At 38.5% G+C, this 24,947-nt stretch overlaps 1 protein-coding gene across 1 annotated transcript in view; it reads right to left on the bottom strand.

Annotated features, from left to right (window-relative positions):
• The window catches only part of UHRF2 (ubiquitin like with PHD and ring finger domains 2), a 499,671-nt gene that overhangs the window by 36,528 nt on the left and 438,196 nt on the right, over positions 1 to 24,947 (bottom strand). Inside the window, exons 12-15 of the mRNA XM_053702563.1 lie at positions 10,465 to 10,627; positions 9,857 to 9,994; positions 8,631 to 8,856; positions 7,790 to 7,956 (exon numbers count right to left, since the gene is read on the bottom strand). Of these exons, the coding sequence (XP_053558538.1) occupies positions 7,790 to 7,956; positions 8,631 to 8,856; positions 9,857 to 9,994; positions 10,465 to 10,627 (694 nt within the window). The remainder of the gene's footprint in view (positions 1 to 7,789; positions 7,957 to 8,630; positions 8,857 to 9,856; positions 9,995 to 10,464; positions 10,628 to 24,947) is intronic.

The raw sequence follows: 24,947 nt of genomic DNA, 5'->3' as shown, positions 1-24,947 counted from the left end.
GCTAGGCCAAACGGCAGAGCCACAAACTGGTAATGCTTGTCCAGAAAAGAGAATCTCAGGAACTGATAATGATCTGGATGAATCGGAATATGCAGATATGCATCCTGTAAATCTATTGTGGACATATAATTCCCTTGCTGAACAAAAGGCAAGATAGTCCTTACAGTTACCATCTTGAACGTTGGTATCCTTACATAACGATTCAATATTTTTAGATCCAGAACTGGTCTGAAGGAATTCTCCTTCTTTGGTACAATGAAGAGATTTGAATAAAACCCCATCCCCTGTTCCGGAACTGGAACTGGCATAATTACTCCAGTCAACTCTAGATCTGAAACACAATTCAGAAATGCTTGAGCTTTTACTGGATTTACTGGGACACGGGAAAGAAAAAATCTCTTTGCAGGAGGTCTCATCTTGAAACCAATTCTGTACCCTTCTGAAACAATGTTCTGAATCCAAGGAATGTGAACAGAATTGATCCAAATTTAATTGAAAAAACGTAACCTTCCCCCTACCAGCTGAGCTGGAATGAGGGCCGCACCTTCATGTGGACTTAGAAGCAGGCTTTGCCTTTCTAGCTGGCTTGGATTTATTCCAGACTGGAGATGGTTTCCAAACTGAAACTGCTCCTGAGGATGAAGGATCAGGCTTTTGTTCTTTGTTGAAACGAAAGGAACGAAAACGATTATTAGCCCTGTTTTTACCTTTAGATTTTTTATCCTGTGGTAAAAAAGTTCCTTTCCCACCAGTAACAGTTGAAATAATAGAATCCAACTGAGAACCAAATAATTTGTTACCCTGGAAAGAAATAGAAAGTAGAGTTGATTTAGAAGCCATATCAGCATTCCAAGTTTTAAGCCATAAAGCTCTTCTAGCTAAAATAGCTAGAGACATAAACCTGACATCAACTCTGATAATATCAAAAATGGCATCACAGATAAAATTATTAGCATGCTGAAGAAGAATAATAATATCATGAGAATCATGATGTGTTACTTGTTGCGCTAAAGTTTCCAACCAAAAAGTTGAAGCTGCAGCAACATCAGCCAAAGATATAGCAGGTCTAAGAAGATTACCTGAACACAGATAAGCTTTTCTTAGAAAGGATTCAATTTTTCTATCTAAAGGATCCTTAAACGAAGTACCATCTGACGTAGGAATAGTAGTACGTTTAGCAAGGGTAGAAATAGCCCCATCAACTTTAGGGATTTTGTCCCAAAATTCTAATCTGTCAGACGGCACAGGATATAATTGCTTAAAACGTTTAGAAGGAGTAAATGAATTACCCAATTTATCCCATTCTTTGGAAATTACTGCAGAAATAGCATTAGGAACAGGAAAAACTTCTGGAATAACCACAGGAGCTTTAAATACCTTATCCAAACTTAATGACAGGCTTTATACGAACCAAAGCTTGTACAAAACAATGAATATCAGGAAGAATAGCAATCTTTCTGTGAAAAAGAACAGAAAGAGCAGAGATTTGTCCTTTCAAGGAACTTGCAGACAAACCCTTATCTAAACCATCCTGAAGAAACTGTAATACTCTCGGTATTCTAAAAGAATGCCAAGAAAAATGATGAGAAAGACACCAAGAAATATAAGTCTTCCAGACTCTATAATATATCTCTCTAGATACAGATTTACGAGCCTGTAACATAGTATTAATCACAGAGTCAGAGAAACCTCTTTGACCAAGAACCAAGCGTTCAATCTCCATACCTTTAAATTTAAGGATTTCAGATCCTGATGGAAAAAAGGACCTTGCGACAGAAGGTCTGGTCTTAACGGAAGAGTCCACGGTTGGCAAGAGGCCATCCGGACAAGATCCGCATACCAAAACCTGTGAGGCCATGCCGGAGCTACCCGCAGAACAAACGAGCATTCCTTCAGAATCTTGGAGATTACTCTTGGAAGAAGAACTAGAGGCGGAAAGATATAGGCAGGATGATACTTCCAAGGAAGTGACAATGCATCCACTGCCTCCGCCTGAGGATCCCGGGATCTGGACAGATACCTGGGAAGTTTCTTGTTTAGATGAGACGACATCAGATCTATTTCTGTAAGTTCCCACATTTGAACAATCTGAAGAAATACCTCTGGGTGAAGAGACCATTCGCCCGGATGCAACGTTTGGCGACTGAGATAATCCGCTTCCCAATTGTCTATACCTGGGATATGAACCGCAGAGATTAGACAGGAGCTGGATTCCGCCCAAACCAGAATTCGAGATACTTCTTTCATAGCCAGAGGACTGTGAGTCCCTCCTTGATGATTGATGTATGCCACAGTTGTGACATTGTCTGTCTGAAAACAAATGAACGATTCTCTCTTCAGAAGAGGCCAAAACTGAAGAGCTCTGAAAATTGCACGGAGTTCCAAAATATTGATCGGTAATCTCACCTCCTGAGATTCCCAAACTCCATGTGCTATCAAAGATCCCCACACTGCTCCCCAACCTGTGAGACTTGCATCTGTTGAAATTACAGTCCAGGTCGGAAGCACAAAAGAAGCCCCCTGAATTAAACGATGGTGATCTGTCCACCACGTTAGAGAGTGTCGTACAATCGGTTTTAAAGATATTAATTGAGATATCTTTGTGTAATCCTTGCACCATTGATTCAGCATACAGAGCTGAAGAGGTCGCATGTGAAAACGAGCAAAGGGGATCGCGTCCGATGCAGCAGTCATAAGACCTAGAATTTCCATGCATAAGGCTACCGAAGGGAATGATTGTGACTGAAGATTTCGACAAGCTAAAATCAATTTTAGACGTCTCTTGTCTGTTAAAGACAGAGTCATGGACACTGAATCTATCTGGAAACCCAGAAAGGTTACCCTTGTCTGAGGAATCAATGAACTTTTTGGTAAATTGATCCTCCAACCATGATCTTGAAGAAACAACACAAGTCGATTCGTATGAGATTCTGCTAAATGTAAAGACTGAGCAAGTACCAAGATATCGTCCAAATAAGGAAATACCACAATACCCTGTTCTCTGATTACAGACAGAAGGGCACCGAGAACCTTTGTAAAAATTCTTGGAGCTGTAGCTAGGCCAAACGGCAGAGCCACAAACTGGTAATGCTTGTCCAGAAAAGAGAATCTCAGGAACTGATAATGATCTGGATGAATCGGAATATGCAGATATGCATCCTGTAAATCTATTGTGGACATATAATGCCCTTGCTGAACAAAAGGCAAGATAGTCCTTACAGTTACCATTTTGAACGTTGGTATCCTTACATAACGATTCAATATTTTTAGATCCAGAACTGGTCTGAAGGAATTCTCCTTCTTTGGTACAATGAAGAGATTTGAATAAAACCCCATCCCCTGTTCCGAAACTGGAACTGGCATAATTACTCCAGCCAACTCTAGATCTGAAACACAATTCAGAAATGCTTGAGCTTTCACTGGATTTACTGGGACACGGGAAAGAAAAAATCTCTTTGCAGGAGGTCTCATCTTGAAACCAATTATGTACCCTTCTGAAACAATGTTCTGAATCCAAAGATTGTGAACAGAATTGATCCAAATTTCTTTGAAAAAACGTAACCTGCCCCCTACCAGCTGAGCTGGAATGAGGGCTGCACCTTCATGTGGACTTAGAAGCAGGTTTTGCCTTTCTAGAAGGCTTGATTTATTCCAGACTGGAGATGGTTTCCAAACTGAAACTGCTCCTGAGGATGAAGGATCAGGCTTTTGTTCTTTGTTGAAACGAAAGGAACGAAAACAATTATTAGCCCTGTTTTTACCCTTAGATTTTTTATCCTGTGGTAAAAAAGTTCCTTTCCCACCAGTAACAGTTGAGATAATAGAATCCAACTGAGAACCAAATAATTTGTTACCCTGGAAAGAAATGGAAAGTAGAGTTGATTTAGAAGCCATATCAGCATTCCAAGTCTTAAGCCATAAAGCTCTTCTAGCTAAAATAGCTAGAGACATAAACCTGACATCAACTCTGATAATATCAAAAATGGCATCACAGATAAAATTATTAGCATGCTGAAGAAGAATAATAATATTATGAGAATCATGATCCGTTACTTGTTGCGCTAAAGTTTCCAACCAAAAAGTTGAAGCTGCAGCAACATCAGCCAATGATATAGCAGGTCTAAGAAGATTACCTGAACACAGATAAGCTTTTCTTAGAAAGGATTCAATTTTCCTATCTAAAGGATCCTTAAACGAAGTACCATCTGACGTAGGAATAGTAGTACGTTTAGCAAGGGTAGAAATAGCCCCATCAACTCTAGGGATTTTGTCCCAAAATTCTAATCTGTCAGACGGCACAGGATATAATTGCTTAAAACGTTTAGAAGGAGTAAATGAATTACCCAATTTATCCCATTCTTTAGAAATTACTTCAGAAATAGCATTAGGAACAGGAAAAACTTCTGGAATAACCACAGGAGATTTAAATACCTTATCTAAACGTTTAGAATTAGTATCAAGAGGACCAGAATCCTCTATTTCTAAAGCAATTAGTACTTCTTTAAGTAAAGAACGAATAAATTCCATTTTAAATAAATATGAAGATTTATCAGCATCAATCTCTGAGACAGAATCCTCTGAAACAGAAGAGTCATCAGAATCAGAATGATGATGTTCATTTAAAAATTCATCTGTAGGGAGAGAAGTTTTAAAAGATTTTTTATGTTTTCTAGAAGGAGAAATAACAGACATAGCCTTCTTGATGGATTCAGAAACAAAATCTCTTATGTTATCAGGAACATTCTGCACCTTAGATGTTGAAGGAACTGCAACAGGCAATGGTACATTACTAAAGGAAATATTATCTGCATTAACAAGTTTGTCATGACAATTAATACAAACAACAGCCGGAGGAATAGCTACCAAAAGTTTACAGCAGATACACTTAGCTTTGGTAGTTCCAGCACTAGACAGCGATTTTCCTGAAGTATCTTCTGACTCAGATGCAACGTGAGACATCTTGCAATATGTAAGAGAAAAAACAACATATAAAGCAAAATTGATCAAATTCCTTAAATGACAGTTTCAGGAATGGGAAAAAATGCCATAGAACAAGCTTCTAGCAACCAGAAGCAATGAAAAATGAGACTTAAATAATGTGGAGACAAAAGCGACGCCCATATTTTTTAGCGCCAAATAAGACGCCCACATTATTTGGCGCCTAAATGCTTTTGGCGCCAAAAATGACGCCACATCCGGAACGCCGACATTTTTGGCGCAAAAGAACGTCAAAAAATGACGCAACTTCCGGCGACACGTATGACGCCGGAAACGGAAAAGATTTTTTGCGCCAAAAAAGTCCGCGCCAAGAATGACGCAATAAAATGAAGCATTTTCAGCCCCCGCGAGCCTAACAGCCCACAGGGAAAAAAAGAGTCAAATTTTTAAGGTAAGAAAAAATGTTTGATTCAAATGCATTATCCCAAATATGAAACTGACTGTCTGAAAATAAGGAATGTTGAACATTCTGAGTCAAGGCAAATAAATGTTTGAATACATATATTTAGAACTTTATAAACAAAGTGCCCAACCATAGCTTAGAGTGTCACAGAAAATAAGATTTACTTACCCCAGGACACTCATCTACATGATTGTAGAAAGCCAAACCAGTACTGAAACGAGAATCAGCAGAGGTAATGGTATATAAATAAGAGTATATCGTCGATCTGAAAAGGGAGGTAAGAGATGAATCTCTACGACCGATAACAGAGAACCTATGAAATAGACCCCGTAGAAGGAGATCACTGCATTCAAATAGGCAATACTCTCCTCACATCCCTCTGACATTCACTGCACGCTGAGAGGAAAACCGGGCTCCAACTTGCTGCGGAGCGCATATCAACGTAGAATCTAGCACAAACTTACTTCACCACCTCCATAGGAGGCAAAGTTTGTAAAACTGAATTGTGGGTGTGGTGAGGGGTGTATTTATAGGCATTTTGAGGTTTGGGAAACTTTGCCCCTCCTGGTAGGAATGTATATCCCATACGTCACTAGCTCATGGACTCTTGCTAATTACATGAAAGAAATAAATAAATTCGGAAGGGGCAAAACTTGGGTAGTCCTGCAGAACAAATTACTTTGGTCACAAGTCATTTTTCTAAAATATCACTTACACGTTTAAGACAGAGTGGCAGGTACATGAGAATATTCTTGGAAGTTTTAGGAAACGCACACAAAAAAACAAAATATTGAGGTCTGGGGGTTGGGTTCCAGGGAAAAATGTGGTGGAGTTTATTTGGGAACAGTGATCATACATATCCTGTAAAAGAAATGAAGTCCATATGTAAAGTTATGAGAATCAGGTGTGATGTTGGGGAATTAGCCATGGCTACTTAAGGGCATATCAACCCCACAATTTTGAAAAAGTTCCCAATTAACTTCTATTATCACATTTGGTTCATTCTCATGGGATGTAGGCATCTGGATCACTACATGACAGGAAATAGTGCTGCTATCCAGTGCTCTTGCAAATGGACAATATTATTGCCAAACTGCTGCCATATAGTACTCCAGACACGTGCACGCTCCTGAGCTTAAGTGCCTGCTTATTAACAAACAATACTAAAAGAACAAAGACATTTTGATAATAGAAGTGAATTAGAAGTTGTTTAAAATAGCGTGCTCTATCTAAATAATAAAAGAAAATTTAAAATTCTCAAAGGCTTTGGGAAGTGATCACACAACACAATCACAGATACTGACAAATAAAGGAAGGGCCACTGGCGGAAAGAAGGCATAAAGCAATCTGGAGGAACACCCTGTAGGAGGGAGGAGCTTGTGAATACTGCACACAAGCAGGGATGTTCTGTGCCCAGAATACAACGCGTCAGAAAGAGAATATGCAGCGCAGTGTTGTATCAATTATAGCAACAGCAAAGTCCTAATTAAACGTTCATGGTTTAGACAGAACATGCAATGTTTAAAAAAACTCATTTACTTATTTTATTAAAATTTGCTTTGCTCTTTTGGTATCCTTAGCTGAGTATTTAATCTCATATGAGCATGCACGTGTCTTTAGTACTCTGTGACAGCAGCGTTTGCAACAATGTATAACACTGCTACAAACAAGGCTGCTGTAGAGTACTAAAGACACGTGCATGCTCTTGAGTTACTAAGTGATTACACAGATTTAGTCTTCAGCAAGAGATAATAAAAGAACGAAGCACATTTATTCCTTCATTATGACAAAAATGTCAACAACTATAGTCGACCTCCAATCAAGGAGAAATGATTATTATCATTAACAAAAAGAGAATATGTAGTGAAAAAAAAAATGGGAAAAAGAGGGAACAAACCTGCTCCCTGAAGGGGTGGAGGTAGGGTTGCCACCTCAGCCATGTTTTCCTGGACAATTATGAGTTACGCATGCTGCAGGGTAAGCGGGAACATGTACATCACATGAATAGTGCTAATGGACAGCACAATACATGTTCCTCACTGCTTACCCTGCAGCATGTGTAACTCATAAGTGTCCAGGAAAACATGGCCGAGGTGGCAACCCTAGGTGGAGGACAAGCAAAACCATGACTTATGCCTCTAAGTCACACATATATTCTCTTTGTACAAAGTATTTACCTTCTTGTCTGTTCTGTCTTCTACCCACAGAAAATGCTGTTATTTATTGCATTTTGGTTTCTGATACGCTTATCGATAAAGATTTATTTAAAAAAAATAAGCTATGCAAACTAAGTGGATCAAAGACTCCATTTGTTTGTTTCCAAAACAAACATTCAACAGATAAATGAAAAGCAATAATAAACTAAATCAAACAAAACTATATACGTACAGGGCCATCAGTGATAGATACAAGTACATCATCCCACAACTTCTGATTTAAAGAGTCTTCTTTAATTAACCAGTGCTGCTGCTGAGTAAGCTGGAAAGCTTCTCCTCGTCCTTCCTCTGACATTTTCTTTGTCTTGGCTGGAATATTAACCTTGTCTACATCTGCAGCTGTAGATGAGAGAATATATATTATTGTTCACCAAATATAAATAATAATAAAAAAATATCATTCAATGAAACACATTGATAGTAAAAAGGAGTCCCGATATGTTAATCTAAAAACTCTATTGTAATAGTTTTAACCATGTACCTTGGTTTATAAAGTATATAGCTGAAGGGACACTAAACCAAAATATTTTTTTTAATGATTCAGATAGAGCATGCAATTTTAAGCAACTTTCTAATTTACTCCAATTATCAATTTTTCTTCATTCTCTTGCTTTCTTTATTGGAAAAAGCAGGAATCTAAGCGAAGTAGCCGGCCCATTTTTGGTTCAGCACCCTGGATAATGCTTGCTGGCTACATTTAGCCACCAATCAGCAAGTGCAACCCAGGTGCTGAACCATAAATGGGCTGGCTCCTAAGCTTACATTCTTGCTTTTCAATTAAAAAAAAATGTGATAATAATAAAATAGAAGAAATGAGAAAGTTGCTTAAAATTGTATGCTCTATCTGAATCATGAAAGAAACAATTTGGGTTTAGTATCCCTTTAAGGAAATATTGAGGAGAAAATATACTTAGTTATCTCACTGGTGCGATTTTTTCGGTTATGATGGCTAAACAGAAACTTTACAGGGGAAATTTAATAGAGCCCATGTTAATAGTAGCAGACACAAATACCATCATCAATTGTTCTTTTCTGATTTCCGTTGCTATAACTGCCGTATGACTTCTGGCTGTCACTTGATGACTCTGGGCTGCTTGATTTATTTTGGTTCCCTCCACTACTCCACACATTCAGGTTGATTGGCGATGATGGGCTGCTGGGCTCAGATTTCCCTGTCTGTTTCTTGACCTTATCTTTCTTTTCTTTGTTAGCCATGGCCTCCAAGTACCCTTCAGGAAACTAAATGAAAAGGCAATGTGAAAAACAAGATACAGTACATATATAATTAAGGTTGTATTGCAAACATTCGGCAACCAACAAAATGATGTCTGCCAAAAACTAGAAGAGCTGCCAATGGTCCAAAGCTTAGATGCACTGTGGCATAAACCGGCATATCACTTGTTGCTGTAGGCGTCAAAAACATTTTTCATTGTAACTTATTGAGAGAGTGGTCATTTAAATCTCACTTCAGAAGGGTCAATGTGATGGGTCACCCACATTCTGATGCACAAGGAATAGATACCTTGCTTCTATTCCAACAATTATGTGTCTGGTTATATGAATTGACATTTTTGTCATTTAGTTGACAGTTTGTGTTTTTTTCAGAGCAGACTCCAAGGAAGTCATTTATAATCTGGTTAATACATGTGATACCTACTCCAGACATTTCTGGTAAGTGTACATTGTGTTGTAGAAGTCTAATTTAGGTATAACAAATTACCAGAGAAGAAAGGTTCATGTAAGCAAGTAATAAAATTAAAAAAAATATTTTAAGAGATTGTATGTACTGTCTTTACATTATTATTATGTGATCATATAATTTGCTACAAGTGTGGCTAATTAGATAATGTCACTTTTATCCATAAAGCTAGAAATACAAGTTGGATAGATGCTAATTTTAATGTAATATGTTTGTATGAACTTTTTTATGTGGTGAACTAGAGATTTATCCAATAAAATAAGACACTACATTTTAATCAATAAAGTCATAGCATTAGTATTGCATCAACATATGAGATCATGTTTGTCCCTACAACTACGCATTAGGGGAGTGGTAAGTGCTACTGTGGGTGTTAATGTATCATTCAGTTACTCCATGATTGCACCCTGTACCAATATATCAGTACATACAGGTGGAATATGCTCTGTAAATTGTTTTTGTGGCACATGGACTTCCCTTGTAACACCCAAAACCTAAAACCATCATATAAAAAAATGTGATATGAGATAATTTTCTCACTTGCAGTGTAAGTCCAAGTTTCTTTGAACGCTCCATGCCTTCTGGTGTCCAAGGAGCAGGCTCACTGTCATCTCGCCGCAAGAGATATCGCCATACTAGAAATCCGCACTTTCCTATTTCTGGCCAGTACTTCACCACCTAAATCACAGCAGACCAAAGCAGTATACACTGTATATTCTTAATTAGTTTACTTTTTCCCAGTATTTCAGCATTTTTGTTGAATGATAAATTCAGTAGACAGAATGTAGATATACAAATTAAAACACATAGAAGGGTAATAAATATCCAAATGTAAGAATTGCAAATAAAATCTGTATACACGTTAAATGTTTTTTTCTCTAAATGTATTTTCCTTTTTTTTTTAAAAAACAAAATACAAAAACATAATACAAATAATAAAATAAACAAAACATGAAATTTACTATTCACTGGTCAACCAAATAATAGCTTTCAAGTAAATACAATAGCTTGGATATATAGTTTGACATTACTTCACACAAAAAAAAGAAAGAAACAAACAAAGAAAGAAAAAGAATACAACAAAACCGCCTTTTTACACTAGAATTCAGTTAAGGAAAAAGAAAAAATAAAACCCGACGATTGAACACCTTATAAATTCCATCATATCTGTTGCCGTCTTCTGGGGCATACTTGCTGATCCTGCGTCCCTTTGAACTACGAACTACTCGAACAGGTTTGCCAGCTCTCCAGTTCTTGGATTCTGCTCCATCTTTATCATTCAGGGCCGCATCACAATTTAGGGCCAGGGCCCTAGAAGGATATAAAAAGATGTCAACACATGAAGTCTTGTGAATTTATATAGGCTTGGATCACATCATGGCCCTGTTTATATCTGCAGTAATAATTAAAAGTAGATGTAACCTAAAAACATTCATGTACATAAAAGAGCATGTTTTAATTGATACGACTATACAGTAAATAGTAAGTCAATGAGCAAAGGAAGATTTAGAATTTATAACTTACAAGTCATCATCTTGGTAGCTCTGAGCTTTAAGATGAATTTAACATTGTTGGCCGACTATCCAGGCGGCCTTCACAATTACACTACTGAGGTTTATCAAAAGAACATGTGCCTAGATTACGAGTTTTGCGTTAGAGGCTGTGCGGTGCCAACGAGCAGTTTATGCTCACCGCTCACTTGCAGACAGCGCTGCTATTATGGGTTTTTATAAAACCGGCGTTGGCCGCAAAAACATGAGCGTAGAGCAAATTTTTGCTCCACATCTCACCTCAATACCAGCGCTGCTTACGTTAGCGGTGAGCTGGTAAAACGTGCTCGTGCACGATTTCCCCATAGGAATCAATGGGGGAGAGCGGCTGAAAAAAAACACAGCACCTGCAAAAAAGCAGCGTAAAGTTCCTAACGCAGCCCAATTGATTACTATGGGGAAACACATTTTATGTCTACACCTAACACCCTAACATGAACCCCGAGTCTAAACCCCCCTAATCTTACACTTATTAACCCCTAATCTGCCGCCCCCGACATCGCCAACACCTGCATTATATTATTAACCCCTAATCTGCTGCTCCGGACACTGCCGCCACCTACATTATACTTATGAACCCCTAATCTGATGCCCCCAACATCGCCGACACCTACATTTTATTTATTAACCCCTACTCTGCTACCCCCAATGTCACCGCAACCTAACTACATTTATTAACCCCTAATCTGCTGCCCCTAACGTCGCCACCACTATAATACAGTTATTAACCCCTAAACCTAAGTCTAACCCTAACCCCCCCTAACTTAAATATAATTAAAATAAATCTAAATAAAATTACTACAATTAACTAAATAATTCCTATTTAAAACTAAATACTTACCTATAAAATAAACAATAAGATAGCTACAATATAACTAATAGTTACATTGTAGCTAGCTTAGGGTTTAGTTTTATTTTACAGGCAACAGTATTTATTTTAACTAGGTAGAATAGTTATTAAATAGTTATTAAGAATTTAATAACTACCTAGTTAAAATAAAGACAAATTTACCTGTAAAATAAAACCTAACCTACACCTAACACTACAATTAAATTAATTACCTAAATTAAATACAATTAATTACAATTAAATTAAAATGATCTAAAGTACAAAAAAAAACTAACACTAAATTACAGAAAATAATAAAGAAATTACAAGATTTTTAAACTAATTACACTTAATCTAATCCCCCTAACAAAATAAAAAAAGCCCCCCCCCCAAAATAAAAAAAAAGCCCTACCCTACACTAAATTACAAATAGCCTTTTGCGGGGCATTGCCCCAAAGTAATCAGCTTTTTTACCTGTAAAAAAAAAATTACAAATCCCCCCTAACATTAAAACCCACCACCCACACAACCAACCCTACTCTAAAACCCACCCCATCGGAATTAAGGTAGAAAAAATCCTATTGGCTGATTGGATCAGCGAATAGGATTGAACCACAATCCTAGCGAATAGGATTTTTTCTACCTTAATTCCGATTGGCTAATAGAATTCCATCAGCCAATTTGGAATTGAAGGGACACCATCTTGGATGACGTCATTTAAAGGAACCTTCATTCAGTTGTCGGCCGTCGGATGAAGAGGATGCTCCGCGTCGGATGTCTTGAAGATGGACCCGCTCCGCGCCGGATGGATGAATATAGAAGATGCCGTCTGGATGAAGACTTCTGCCCGGTTGGGTGAAGATGTCTCCCGGTAGGGTGATCTTCAGGGAGTTAGTGTTAGGTTTTTTTTAAGGGGGGATTGGGTGCGTTTTAGAGTAGGGTTGGATGTGTGGGTGGTGGGTTTTAATGTTGTGGGGGAGGGGAGATTGTAATTTTTTTACAGGTAAAAGAGCTGATTACTTTGGGGCAATTCCCAGCAAAAGGCCCTTTTAAGGGCTATTTGTAATTTAGTGTAGTAATTTTATTTAGATTTATTTAAATTATATTTAAGTTAGGGGGTGTTAGGGTTAGACTTAGGTTTAGGGGTTAATAACTTTATTATAGTGGCGGCGGCAGCGACGTTGGGGGCCGCAGATTAGAGGTTAATAGTATTTAACTAGTGTTTGCGATGCGGGAGTGCGGCGGTTTAGGGGTTAATATATTTATTATAGTGGCAGCGATGTCCGGTTCGGCAGATTAGGGGTTAAAATATTTATTTTAGTGTTTGCGATGTGGTGGGGGGGGGGGCGCCTCGGTTTAGGGGTTAATAGGTCGTTTATGGGTGTTAGTGTACTTTTTAGCACTTTAGTTAAGAGTCTTATGCTACAGCGTTTTAGTGTTAAACTCTTAAATACTGACTTTTAAATGCGGTATCAGGCTTGACAGGAGAGCTTTACCGCTCACTTTTGGACTCTTAATACCGGCGCTATGCAAGTCCCATTGAAAATATAGGATACGCAAGACTCGTAATACCAGTGGGCGTTAAAAAGCAGCGTTAGGATCTCTTAATGCTGCTTTTTCACCCTAACGCACAACTCGTAATCTAGGCCTTTATTTTTTATGTGAATGATGGCCAACAAAGGTCCATTTTCTCGTTTCTGATGGTTCCATTAAACACTATGTTTATTAAAAAACAAACAATTAAAAATGAGACCAAAGCAATTTTTTATCATCATTATCAATCCATCATAAACATATTCCTTACATCCCACTCTATAGCACCTCAGAACTCTCACATCTGCTCCCCATGCATTGTCTTTAGAACATAAGCTTGTTTTTGTAAATGGTCTGGTGTAAAGTTGGCTCAGTTCTTTATTATTCATATAAATGTCTTTTTGCTGATTTGACTCTGTAATCAAACATGCTGAATACACTGGTGCTATACAAGTACAATGATGACAATAATGCTAATAAATAATACTACAAAAGGAGGTTAAACAGCTTGCAATAAGCTAGTAAGAGTATGGAAAATGCCTTTAAAAGAAACTCTGAGAAGACCTTTTTCGACATGTGTGCAGTACTCATCAGTACTTTTGCTTAGTAAAATATACCATAACTCCACAATATTTCTACAGGTTTTCCTGTTTGATCTAAATAGTTTAGCAAAAAAATTAATACTATCGAAAGGTAATTATGCAAAATTGTAACAACCTAAAATGGCAGAGATGTGCAAAGAAAAAAGTAAAATGTAATGTAAAACATATTAAGAATCCTAGTACCATATCACATGATGTGTATCTGTGGGTGATTTAATACACGGCACAAGCAGTGAATATTTACTGCAAATCTGGGTAAGTGATATGTTGCTTTCTGTATTTGGTGCAGCAAAGCCCGACAAATCCTGGGAGTCCGGAGGACGCAGCTCCTACAATTTTACTTCTAAGCTTTAAAAAGCAGATTTTTGCTTTGAGGTTATATTTTTGGTTGACGTCACCACACAAAACGGGAAGCCCCGGCGATGCTTGTCACTATACAGGGGTAGGAGCCCCCAGATCTCCCTCAAGATGGGAGAGTGCTAGTGACGGCTCTGAGCCGTCATTAGCACCAGAGTGGGAAACTCTGTGACGGCTCAGAGCCGTCATTATCACTCAAAGGGTTAATTATGTTTATTAAAGGGACATATCAGATATAGCATGGTGTTTAAAAATAGTCATTCTATGTAATCACTAAAGACTTCAAAAACAAATGTATGCTTACCTAATAAATTCCTCTCTTTCTGGTTGATGAGAGCTCACGATTCCTTACTGTTGAAAATGAATCACCTGGCCAACAGGAGGAAAAGTCACCCTGCAGCAAGACCTTTAATATCCCTGGTACTTCTTATTCCCTCACAGTATTTCGTATAACCCAAGCATAGGAGAAATAAGTAAGGAGGACAGTAGGGTAAAGAGGTGCAAACTATAACTGCCGCCATTAAGAAAAGCAAGTGGGTTTGTGGATACTAACCAACTAGAAAGAAAGGAATTTATCCAGTAAGAATAAATTGTGTTTTCTTTCTTAGAGTTTGTGAAGGTCCATGATTCCTTACCGTTGGGAACCAATAACCAAGCTGTGGGGTCCACAAAAAAAACCGGGTGGGAAAAATACATAAAGGCAGGCACCTATTTATCAGACTAGCGCCTGAAGAGCATTCCAACCAAAAACTGCTTCAAACACATCAAACTAATAACTTTTGAAAGTGTGCAAAGATAACCAGGTTGCAGTCTTGAAATTCATTCTACTGAAACCTCATTTTTTATAATATACAGCCTCGTCCTGGTGAAATTCCAAAAAAGGTGAAACACAAGAAGAACCCCGCCCCCGAATATTCTGAAACTCTCCTAATCATTGACTATGCAAAGAACATACTGTGAGGGAACATGAAGTAGGAGGGATATTAAAGCTCTTGTTGTAGGGTGACTTTGCCGCCTCCTGGTGGCCAGGTGATGAATTCCCAACATAAAGGAATCATGGACTCTCACCAATTTAAGAAATAAATATAATCTATCATTGATTTACCTGTAGACAGAGTGCATGCATTAAAGTTAAAAGCAAAATACCTTAGCATGAAGGTCAGACAACATCATATTATTTATTCAACAATAAATAACAAGAAAAAACATGTTTGGAAAATAAAGAGTCACCAGTGGAATAAAATAAAATAAAAAAGGTGCTGCCCCAAAATATAGATTAAATAAAAACAAAACAAAAAACACCCTTGGTGAAAAACAAATCTTTTATCGTGATCAAAGTTTATAGGACAAACCAAAAGTCTGTTGTCTTCTAGGTGAAAAGTCCAGGATTAGAGGGTGGCATGGCCTTAGTAATTTAACAATTAAATGGTCTGCAAGTACAAAGAAAATGCCCAGTTATTTTAAACTGTAAATGTTTCTAGACTTCAGGATATTCATCAGGAAAAATCTAAAGGAGCAATATATTCTAATTGGATTATATGTAAAGATCATCTTTAAATTTTATTTACACTTTAGAGTTCTACTAATGGACCATCCATTAACTCATCACATGCTGCTAATTATTTTCAAGCACTCTCTGAAATATATCTCAACAATAAGAGGGAGTATTTTATACTGTAATGTATGATTAGTGTCATTATAGGAATTAAAACAAAATGCATTTATAAAAAAAATATAAAAGTTGTATTTCACTAATAAACTAGAAACAACTGCGAACAAGAAATAAATTAAGCAGTTTTGTCTAAATTATAGATTTAATACGCCTTGTCTGACAAATGAGTTGCTCATTTCAGAGTCACCAGGTCTCTTGATTCCCTTGTGAAATTCAGAAAGGAAAGAAAATACTAAAAATCTCACCTAAGACATAATTGTAACCATTTTAATTTGTTTTTCTTCCTAAAACATTTTGAAGTAAAATAGGAATCCAAAAATATAAAGTAAATACAGCTCATTTATTCCAATCCGTATTCTAGAAATTGAATGTTTTTATTTGGAAATACAGTAGGGAGAAAAAACAAAATTTAAAAACTCTTCTTTTGCAGTGCCAGTAAGTAGATGGAGCAAGGTATATATCCCTGACAATGTTGGCTCAAACAAATATTGACTTCAATATGAAACAGACTATAGCATGAGAGGACTAGTAAAAAATAAACTCATGATTGAGATAGGGCATTTAATTTTAACCAACTTTCCAATTTACTTTTATCATCAAATTTGCTTTGTTCTCTTGGTATTCTTCTTTGAAAGCAAAACCTGGGTAGGCTAATATGTGAATTTCTTAGCACTTGAAGGCCGTCTCTTATCTGAATGCATTTTGACAGTTTTTCACAACTAGAGGGCGTTAGTTCATGTGTGCCATATAGATAACATTGTGCTGACACACATGGAGTTACCTAGGAGTCAGCACTGATTGGCTGAAATGCAAGTCCGTCAAAAGAACTGAAATAAGGGGGCAGTCTGCAGAGGCTTAGATACAAGGTAATTACAGAGGTAAAAAAACAAATTATGCTTACCTGATAATTTCATTTCCATCTGTGGGAGGAGAGTCCACTGCTTCATTCATTACTTGTGGGAATTAAGAACCTGGCCACCAGGAGGAGGCAAAGACACCCCAGCCAAAGGCTTAAATACCTCCCCCACTCCCCTCATCCCCCAGTCATCCCCCAGTCATTCTGCCAAGGAAACAAGGAACAGTAGGAGAAATATCAAGGTATAAATGGTGCCAGAAGATTAATAATACATTTAGGTCCGCCCACCGGAGAACGGGTGGGTGCAGTGGACTCTCCTCCCACAGATGGAAATGAAATTATCAGGTAAGCATAATTTATGTTTCACATCTTAATGGGAGGAGAGTCCACTGCTTCATTCATTACTTGTGAGAACAAATACCCAAGCTCTAGAGGACACTGAATGAACAAAACGGGAGGGTAATAGGAGGCGGACCCTAAACTGAGGGCACCACAGCCTGCAGAACCTTTCTCCCAAAAGCAGCTTCCGCCAAAGCAAAAACATCAAATTTTTTAAATTTTGCAAAAGTATGTAAGGAAGACCAAGTGGCCGCCTTACAAATCTGCTCCATTGAAGCCTCATTCTTAAAGGCCAAAGAAGAGGTCGCAGCTCTAGTCGAGTGAGCCCTAATCCTCTGAGGAGGCTTATGTCCCGCTGTCTCATATGCCAGATGGATCATACTCCTCAACCAAAAGGATAGAGAGGTAGCAGAGGCCCTTTGCCCCCTGCGCATCCCTGAATACAATACAAATAAGGATGAAGTCTATCTGAACTCCTTTGTGGCCTGAAGATAAAACATCAAAGCCCAAACTATGTCCAGATTATGAAGTAACCTCTCCTTCGAAGAAGAAGGGTTAGGACACAAAGAATGAACCACTATTTCCTGATTGATGTTACGATTTGACACTACCTTGGGAAGGAATCCCAATCCAGTGCGAAGAACAGCCTTATCAGCATGAAGAACAATTTATGCTTACCTGATAAATTTATTTTTTTCCGGATATGGTGAGTCCACAGAATCATCAATTACTAGTGGGAATATCACTTCTGGCCAGCAGGAGGCGGCAAAGAGCACCACAGCAAAGCTGCTATATATGTCACTTCCCTTACCCATAACCCCCAGTCATTCAGCCGAAGGTAAAATGGAAAAAAGATAACAAAAAAGGTGTAGAGGTGCCTGAGGTTTTAGTTAAAAATAAATGTCTTAAAATAAAGGGTGGGCCGTGGACTCACCATATCCGGAAATAAATAAATTTATCAGGTAAGCATCAATTATGTTTTCTTTCCTAAGATATGGTGAGTCCACGGAATCATCAATTACTAGTGGGAACCAATACCCAAGCTAGAGGACACAGATGATTAGCGAGGGACAAGACAGGTAACCTAAACAGAAGGCACCACTGCATGAAGAACCTTTCTCCCAAAAGAAGCCTCAGCTGAGACAAAAATATCAAATTTGGAAAAAGTATGCAGAGAGGACCAAGTTGCAGTCTTGCAAATCTGTTCTACAGAAACGTCCTTCTTGAAAGTCCAAGAAGAAGGGACAGCCCTAATGAAATGAGCTGAAATTCTCTTAGGAGGCTGCTGTCCAGCAGTCTCATAAACCAAACGCATTATACTACTCAACCAAAGAGAAAGAGAAGTAGCTTAAGCTCTCTGACCTTTATGTTTCCCAGAGAAACAAACAGCAAACTGGCGACAATCCTTAGTCGCCTGTAGATAGAAAATAAAAGCACGCGCAACATCAAAGTTGTGCAACAAATGTTCCTTATGAGAAGAAAGATAAGAACACAGAGAAGGAACAACAATTTCCTGATTAATATATCTATCCAAAACCACTTAGGAAGAAAACCTAACTAGTACGAATAACCGCCTTAACTGCATGAAAGATAAGATAGGGCGAATCACACTGCAAAACTGAGAGCTCCGAGACTCTCCAAGCAGAAAAGATAAAACAAAACCTTCCAAAATAACAACTTAATATCTATGGAAAGTAAAGTCTCAAACAGAGCCTACTGCAAAACTTTAAGAACAAGGGCAAAACCCTAAGGGGGACCAACCGACAAACAGAGGCCTGATGTAGACCAGTGCCTGACAAAAAGACTGCACATCTGGCACGTCCACCAGATGCTTATGTAGCAAAAAAGACAATGCAGAAAACTGACCCTTCAGGGTACTGACTGACAAACCCTTCTCCAGACCAACCTGGAGAAAGGATAAAAAATTCAGAAAACCCCCCGCTTAGACAAAACTAAGCGTCCAATCTTCAAGCAGTCAGCTTCAGAGATTTAGATGAAGGAAAAGACCAACAATCAGAAGTCCTTCTTCAGAGGTAGTCTCCAAGGTGGAGAGAAGACATTTCCACTAGGTCTGCATACCAGACCCCGAGAGGCCACGCAGGGGCTAATAAAATCACTGCTGCTCTCATCTGAAAATACGAGTAATGACTCGTGAAAAGAGAACAAAAAGAGGAAAAAAGGTATGCAAGACTGAAATTCAAGAAAAACGTCAGAACATCTATCAGGACGGTCTGCGGATCACATGACCATAAACCGTACCTTAGAAACTTAGCGTTCAGTCAAAATGCCCACAGAAGCCAACTCCGGATGGAAATGCTCACTCCCCGGGATGAATTATCAGTCTGTTTAGAAGTCCGACTCCCAATTCTCCACCCCTGGAAAGTGGATGACCGACAGCAAATGTGAGCTTCCTCCCACTGAACAATCCAAGTCACCTCCTATATGGCTAAGGAACCCATAGTTCCTCCCTAATGGTTGATATAAACCATAGGAGGTGATATTGTCCGACTGTAACCAAGCTAGGGACAACTGAGGTCAAGTCATCAGAGCATTGCGAATTGCTTTCAACTACAAGATGTTTAAAGAGGAGAGCAGACACTTCCAAGTCCATAATCTTTAAAGACCCAGACATCTTAAAAAGCCCAGCAGGTTGGCATTCATGTTCACATCACCCAGGAATATCTCCAGAAACACACGCCCGGAGATAGATACCCCTGAAAAATACTACGGAAGAAAGTCTCTTGTCATCTGATCTAAATCTATCCTTTAAGACGGATCCAAAAGTTCTCCATGCCATGGAAAATAGCAAAAGGAATGATGTCCATGGAATACCATCAGACAAATTCCGTCCATACACAGGGTCACCGAAAAGTGAAGAAAAATCAACTGCAGCTAAATCCAAACTCTCAACCTCCTGGTTGCAAGATGGCTAAGCTATCCACCGGCCACTAAAACTTACTGTTGGCCGGACAGAAGACTGCAGAGTGGGGAAAAGGAATAAATTCTTGATTTTTTGACCTCTGAAAGACATCTCCTAGATAAAGAATCAAATACAAGGTCCAAGCATACCACACCTGCTGTTCCCAGGCGGTCTCCCATCCAGGTACTGACTATACCTGACCCTGCATAACATCCAAGATTAAACGAAATCGGGTGCTTTCAGGGTATTGTGGCGGTAGTCCCAAATAAATTACCCTTGTGAATAGAACAAGGGAACTCTTCTCCAGATTCCTTTCCCATCCCCGGAAAAGAAGATTGGACAAGAACTCTTAAAAGAGAGTTAGCTCAAAGTCAGGATGATACCTGAACTATATATTGTCCAGAAAAACACACTTGCAATATCCCAAGACCTAAAGCTCTGACTGGGATGGCGCAAACTAAGAAAACTAGAAAAGATTCCGATTAAGAAACAATAAATCTCTCAGGTCTATGTTCATTATGAACAGGCCCACTAGAACCAAAGGAGGAATGATACTACTTTGAAGGACAGAATCTGAAATATATGAGGTTAATACCTATATCCCGTTGCAAACTGGGACTGGAACTGTCACTCCCAGAGATGAAGACCCTGAATTTAATTCAAGGAATTCCTCTCATCCTACTTGGATTGCAGATACTCTAGAAAGAGAAATCTGCCCCTGGGAAGAAAACTTAGATTTGACTTGAAAAGGCATGACCCAAACAAAGTCTCATCCTTAAAAGGAGACACTAGAAGCATGTATTTGGAGGAAACAGAAAGAATTGAATCTGCAACTGCAGAACTATAAAGCCTAGGCTGTACCACTAAACCACAGGTAGGCCTTCTCTGCTTACCATAAATTTCAGCCACAATGCCCGGTGGCTAGTACAGCAAGTCTAATAAGACAAGACATTGCTCTTAATGAACAATTAAACCTCCAGCTTCTTACATATGTCAGAAAGAAAACTAGATTATCTCAGCAGAGATCCAAGTTCTCTGATTAAAAAGTAGAAAGTTCTCTTCTACTAAAGACACTGAGCATTTCAAGAGAGAGTGCGACAGGAAATCCTAAAAAGGACATGATACAAGGAGAAATATCCCCAGATTCTCTATAACAATCCTGTGACATCTCACAGCACTTCTAGAACCCTTCCAGAGAGGAAAGAAAAATATAGAACTGATAAAGTTCACAAAACTCCAAAGGAAAGACAACGATAGGGATCTGTATTGTAAGTGTTTAAGCAGAGCGCTGGTTAGAGGGAGGATACCACACAACTTACAAAGAGAAAAGATAGGGATCTGTGTCATCCAGTCAGCCAAGACCTCCTGACAATATAAGAGGCTTTGAATCAAACAACTGAAGGATACCACTTCAGTAACAGATGAATGAATTATACTGTCCAGATCTGAGATTTCAGCCTCAGAAACTACTGGCGAATCCTCCTCACTAACATGAAAGACGACAAACCTGCGTAGCAGCATGTGGAGCACAAACACTTATCTGAGACTTCAAATGTCCTCTTGCCGTTTCCCTGAAGTATGGAAAACAGACCAAGGTACAGAAAAAATACATTTTTAAACCAATTCTTAGTTGAGCAAGCCTTCCACACAACTTCAGCATCAGAAGGAATTATACTGCCTGAATCTGAAATTTCACCCTCAAATGCACCCGAAAAATCTTCATCCTCAGACTTCTCAGAGGAAATACTTTGATTAGCCACTTCTGGATCAGAAACCTTACTTACTGTTTCTTTAAATTTCCTTTTGCGTTTTCCCTGCAACGCCTCAGATAACCGCAGAAGACACCTGGGCAGTAATATCTTGCAAAATAACGCCAGATGGAGCATCAGAGGAAACGCAAGGCACTGCATGTGCAGATGAATAGGATTGGGACGCTTGAGGAGAAAGCTGCAGCATATCTGAAACAGGAGGCTCCTGAACAGCATCCGCCGTAGCCAATGATGGCTCAGTGTCAAAAAGTCTATTTCTATAAGCTAAAATTCTTTCAATACATGAACAAAAAGGTACTGGGGGTTCCACCTGGGCATCAAAACATAAGCTACATGTAACATCCTGCACAGCCTCCTGATCCATAATACAAAAAATAAGTTCTTAAATAAATGTTCCCTTTAAATTTACCAAATCAAGAAAACATACCCCAGGTAACACTCTACACCTCAGCAGAATTACTGAGGTGCCCTACCTGTCCTGCAACCCGCAGCAAACTGAGGAAAAAAACGATCCCGTTTACAATCCGGATTTCCAGACAAGCAAAAACAGCAAGAAGCATTTTAAACAGCAGAGCGATCTAAAATATGAGCACCTCACTCTTACAGGAAGTGAAAAAAGCGTCAAAAAAACTCTGACATCACAGAATCAGAACCTCCCTAAAAGGGGCGGTCCTACAGCTGACAAAGCCATTTAAAAAAAAAAAAAAAACCAACTTTCTTGAAAAACAGGCTTAAACAAACAATAAACCCCCCCAAAAAAGTACATAATCTGTTACTAAAAACAGATCCTCACTGAGCCATCAATAAAATAAATAACTCCTCCCACTAACAGTACCGGCAAAAACTGCCATAAAAACCTGCACCCTGACAGGAATAATAAAAAACGTCCCCCTGCAGCGTTTCAGCTGAATAAGTGCCAATTTTTTCCCTGCTACAAAGAATAAAACTGGCACTTACCTCAATATTTATCTGTCCGGAAGCAGGACAGCTCACCTGGTTTGAGAGGATGCCATCCCTCACATGGACCTGTGGAAATACAGAAAGACTGAATAAACTTACTCAGGCTATCTAAATAGGGCAGCAAAAATGTTTTGGGAAAACGCAGAGAGGATTGTACCCCACAAGTTCCCAAATGCTTAAAAGTCACCATTGCTTCAATATTATTCTGTGCATTTAACAAGTTCCAAGCTGAAGCTATCTTTACTAAAATGGGACTACCTTTTTTGGAAACCAAAAGATGGTAGCATGGGGTATAGGACATATGACCTTTTTTAGCTAGCGTAAGCCAATTTTCCAAGTTGCCCAAAGCCCAACTCCAACCCACTTCTTTTGTAATTTCAAGGACACTCCAACTATCTCTCCAACTATCAATCAATAAAGTAGCACAGACTACACTCTCTGCTACTTGTAGAGAGGCACATATCAAACTTTTGCATAGAGCGTATTACACCCCTGAGAAAGGCTTCAGACTTCATAATCTAAGCTTTAATAAATGCTCCAAATGTTTATATCCTGCAGCCGACCTGATGCACATGCTGTGGAAATGTCCAAAAATAAGAAATTTTTGGTATAAATTAGAATTCTGGCTAAACAATTCACTAAAGATTTTGCCTCTGGCCTTATCGCTTTATCAGTTTATATTCTGCATGAAGAATAAAGATGGTCATCAGGACAGTGAAAAACTTCAGTTTCATCTATCTTGGCTGCTAGATACTTAATTTTTTAAAAATGGAAAATGCGATCGATTCCAAGTATTTCCGAAGTTAGGAAATGTCTGAAAAAGCAGTGTATACTGGAACAGAGAGACACAAATATAGATAGTGAGTCGGACATCAGAAAATTCTTTAATAAATGGGCAGCATTTATAAAAGCGCTCTCAAGCACAGAAATAGACTACCTTATTTTTCCATTTCAAAACTCAGAGATAGTTCATCTAGGAATTTGGTAGAAAAGCTGTGAGGAGAGGGAGGAGTTGGCAGAGAGGGGGAAGCGAAAAAAATAAAATAAAAATATATATATATATATATATATATATATATATATATTTTCTCCTCATACTTTTGTCTTTTTCCGTAGGAAGAGACTAGGTTCCAAACGAGGTATTGAAGTCATATAACTGTTCCCATTGATGGGCAACTGAATCAAAATTGAATAAAAGTTGAGACTGAACAGTTGATCTCTCCCCCCCCTTTTTTTTCTTTTCTTTTTTTTTTTTCCTTCTCCTTTTCCAGTATGTGGGTAAGGGAGGGAAGGGGAGCAAAAAGGGAAAATACAGAATTTTTATATTGTTTAGCAATTCTTTTGTTAAGGAAACTGCTACGTTTTGGTTGTATACTGAATTGTAAATAGATTCTAATTTAAAAATGTATGCCCTAGGTATTGCTATTATATTCTGGATATTTCTTTTTAAGATTGTAAACGGCTGTTCAAGACTTTTAGTTTACATTTTGCAAAGAAGATTAAAAATTGCTTATCCTTTAATTTTTACAAATACTGTACATGACTAAGAATGTATATTTTTGGTTGGCTAATGTATTTTTCTTGATAATGCCTTTGCATCCGGCATTTTGTGATCTGCCTTGTGAGTATAAATAAATATTTAAAAAAGTCACCATTGCCCTACTGAAGAGACTGACATGGGCTAAGGCTAGACCCTTTAGAAAGATCAGAGCAAACCTACTCTGCTTTAAAATAAAAAAATCTTGATTGTAGATCAGACACCAACACTTCACCTATGGGTAAGGGAAGTGACATATATAGCAGCTTTCCTGTGGTGCTCTTTGCCGCCTCCTTCTGGCCAGGAGTAATATTCCCTTTAGCAACTGATGATTCCGTGGACTCACAATATCTTAGTAAAGAAATTTAAGTAGGGAGGCTCACATTGAAAGACCGCCAACTCAAAGACACTGCGTGCCGATGCAATAGCCAGTAATAATAGGACTTTCCAAGAAAGAACCTTAACGTCAAGTGCATGCATAGGAGCCCTCTGCAAAACCTTAAGAACCAAGTTTAAGCTCCAAGGAGAAGTCGGATTCCTGAAAACAGGCCTGATTCTAACCAGCGCCTGAACAAACAACTGAATGTCAGGAAGCTCTGCAAGCTTCTTATGCAACAGTATAGATAAAGCAGAGATCTATCCCCTCAGGAAACTGGCTGCAAAACCCTTATCCAGAGCGTTCTGGAGAAAGGCCAAAATCCTGAATA

This window comes from Bombina bombina, chromosome 2, assembly GCF_027579735.1.
Source record: "Bombina bombina isolate aBomBom1 chromosome 2, aBomBom1.pri, whole genome shotgun sequence".
Classification (NCBI taxonomy): Eukaryota; Metazoa; Chordata; class Amphibia; order Anura; family Bombinatoridae; genus Bombina; species Bombina bombina.
Note: the sequence above shows the minus strand (reverse complement) of the source record. Positions and strands in the feature narration are given on the sequence as shown.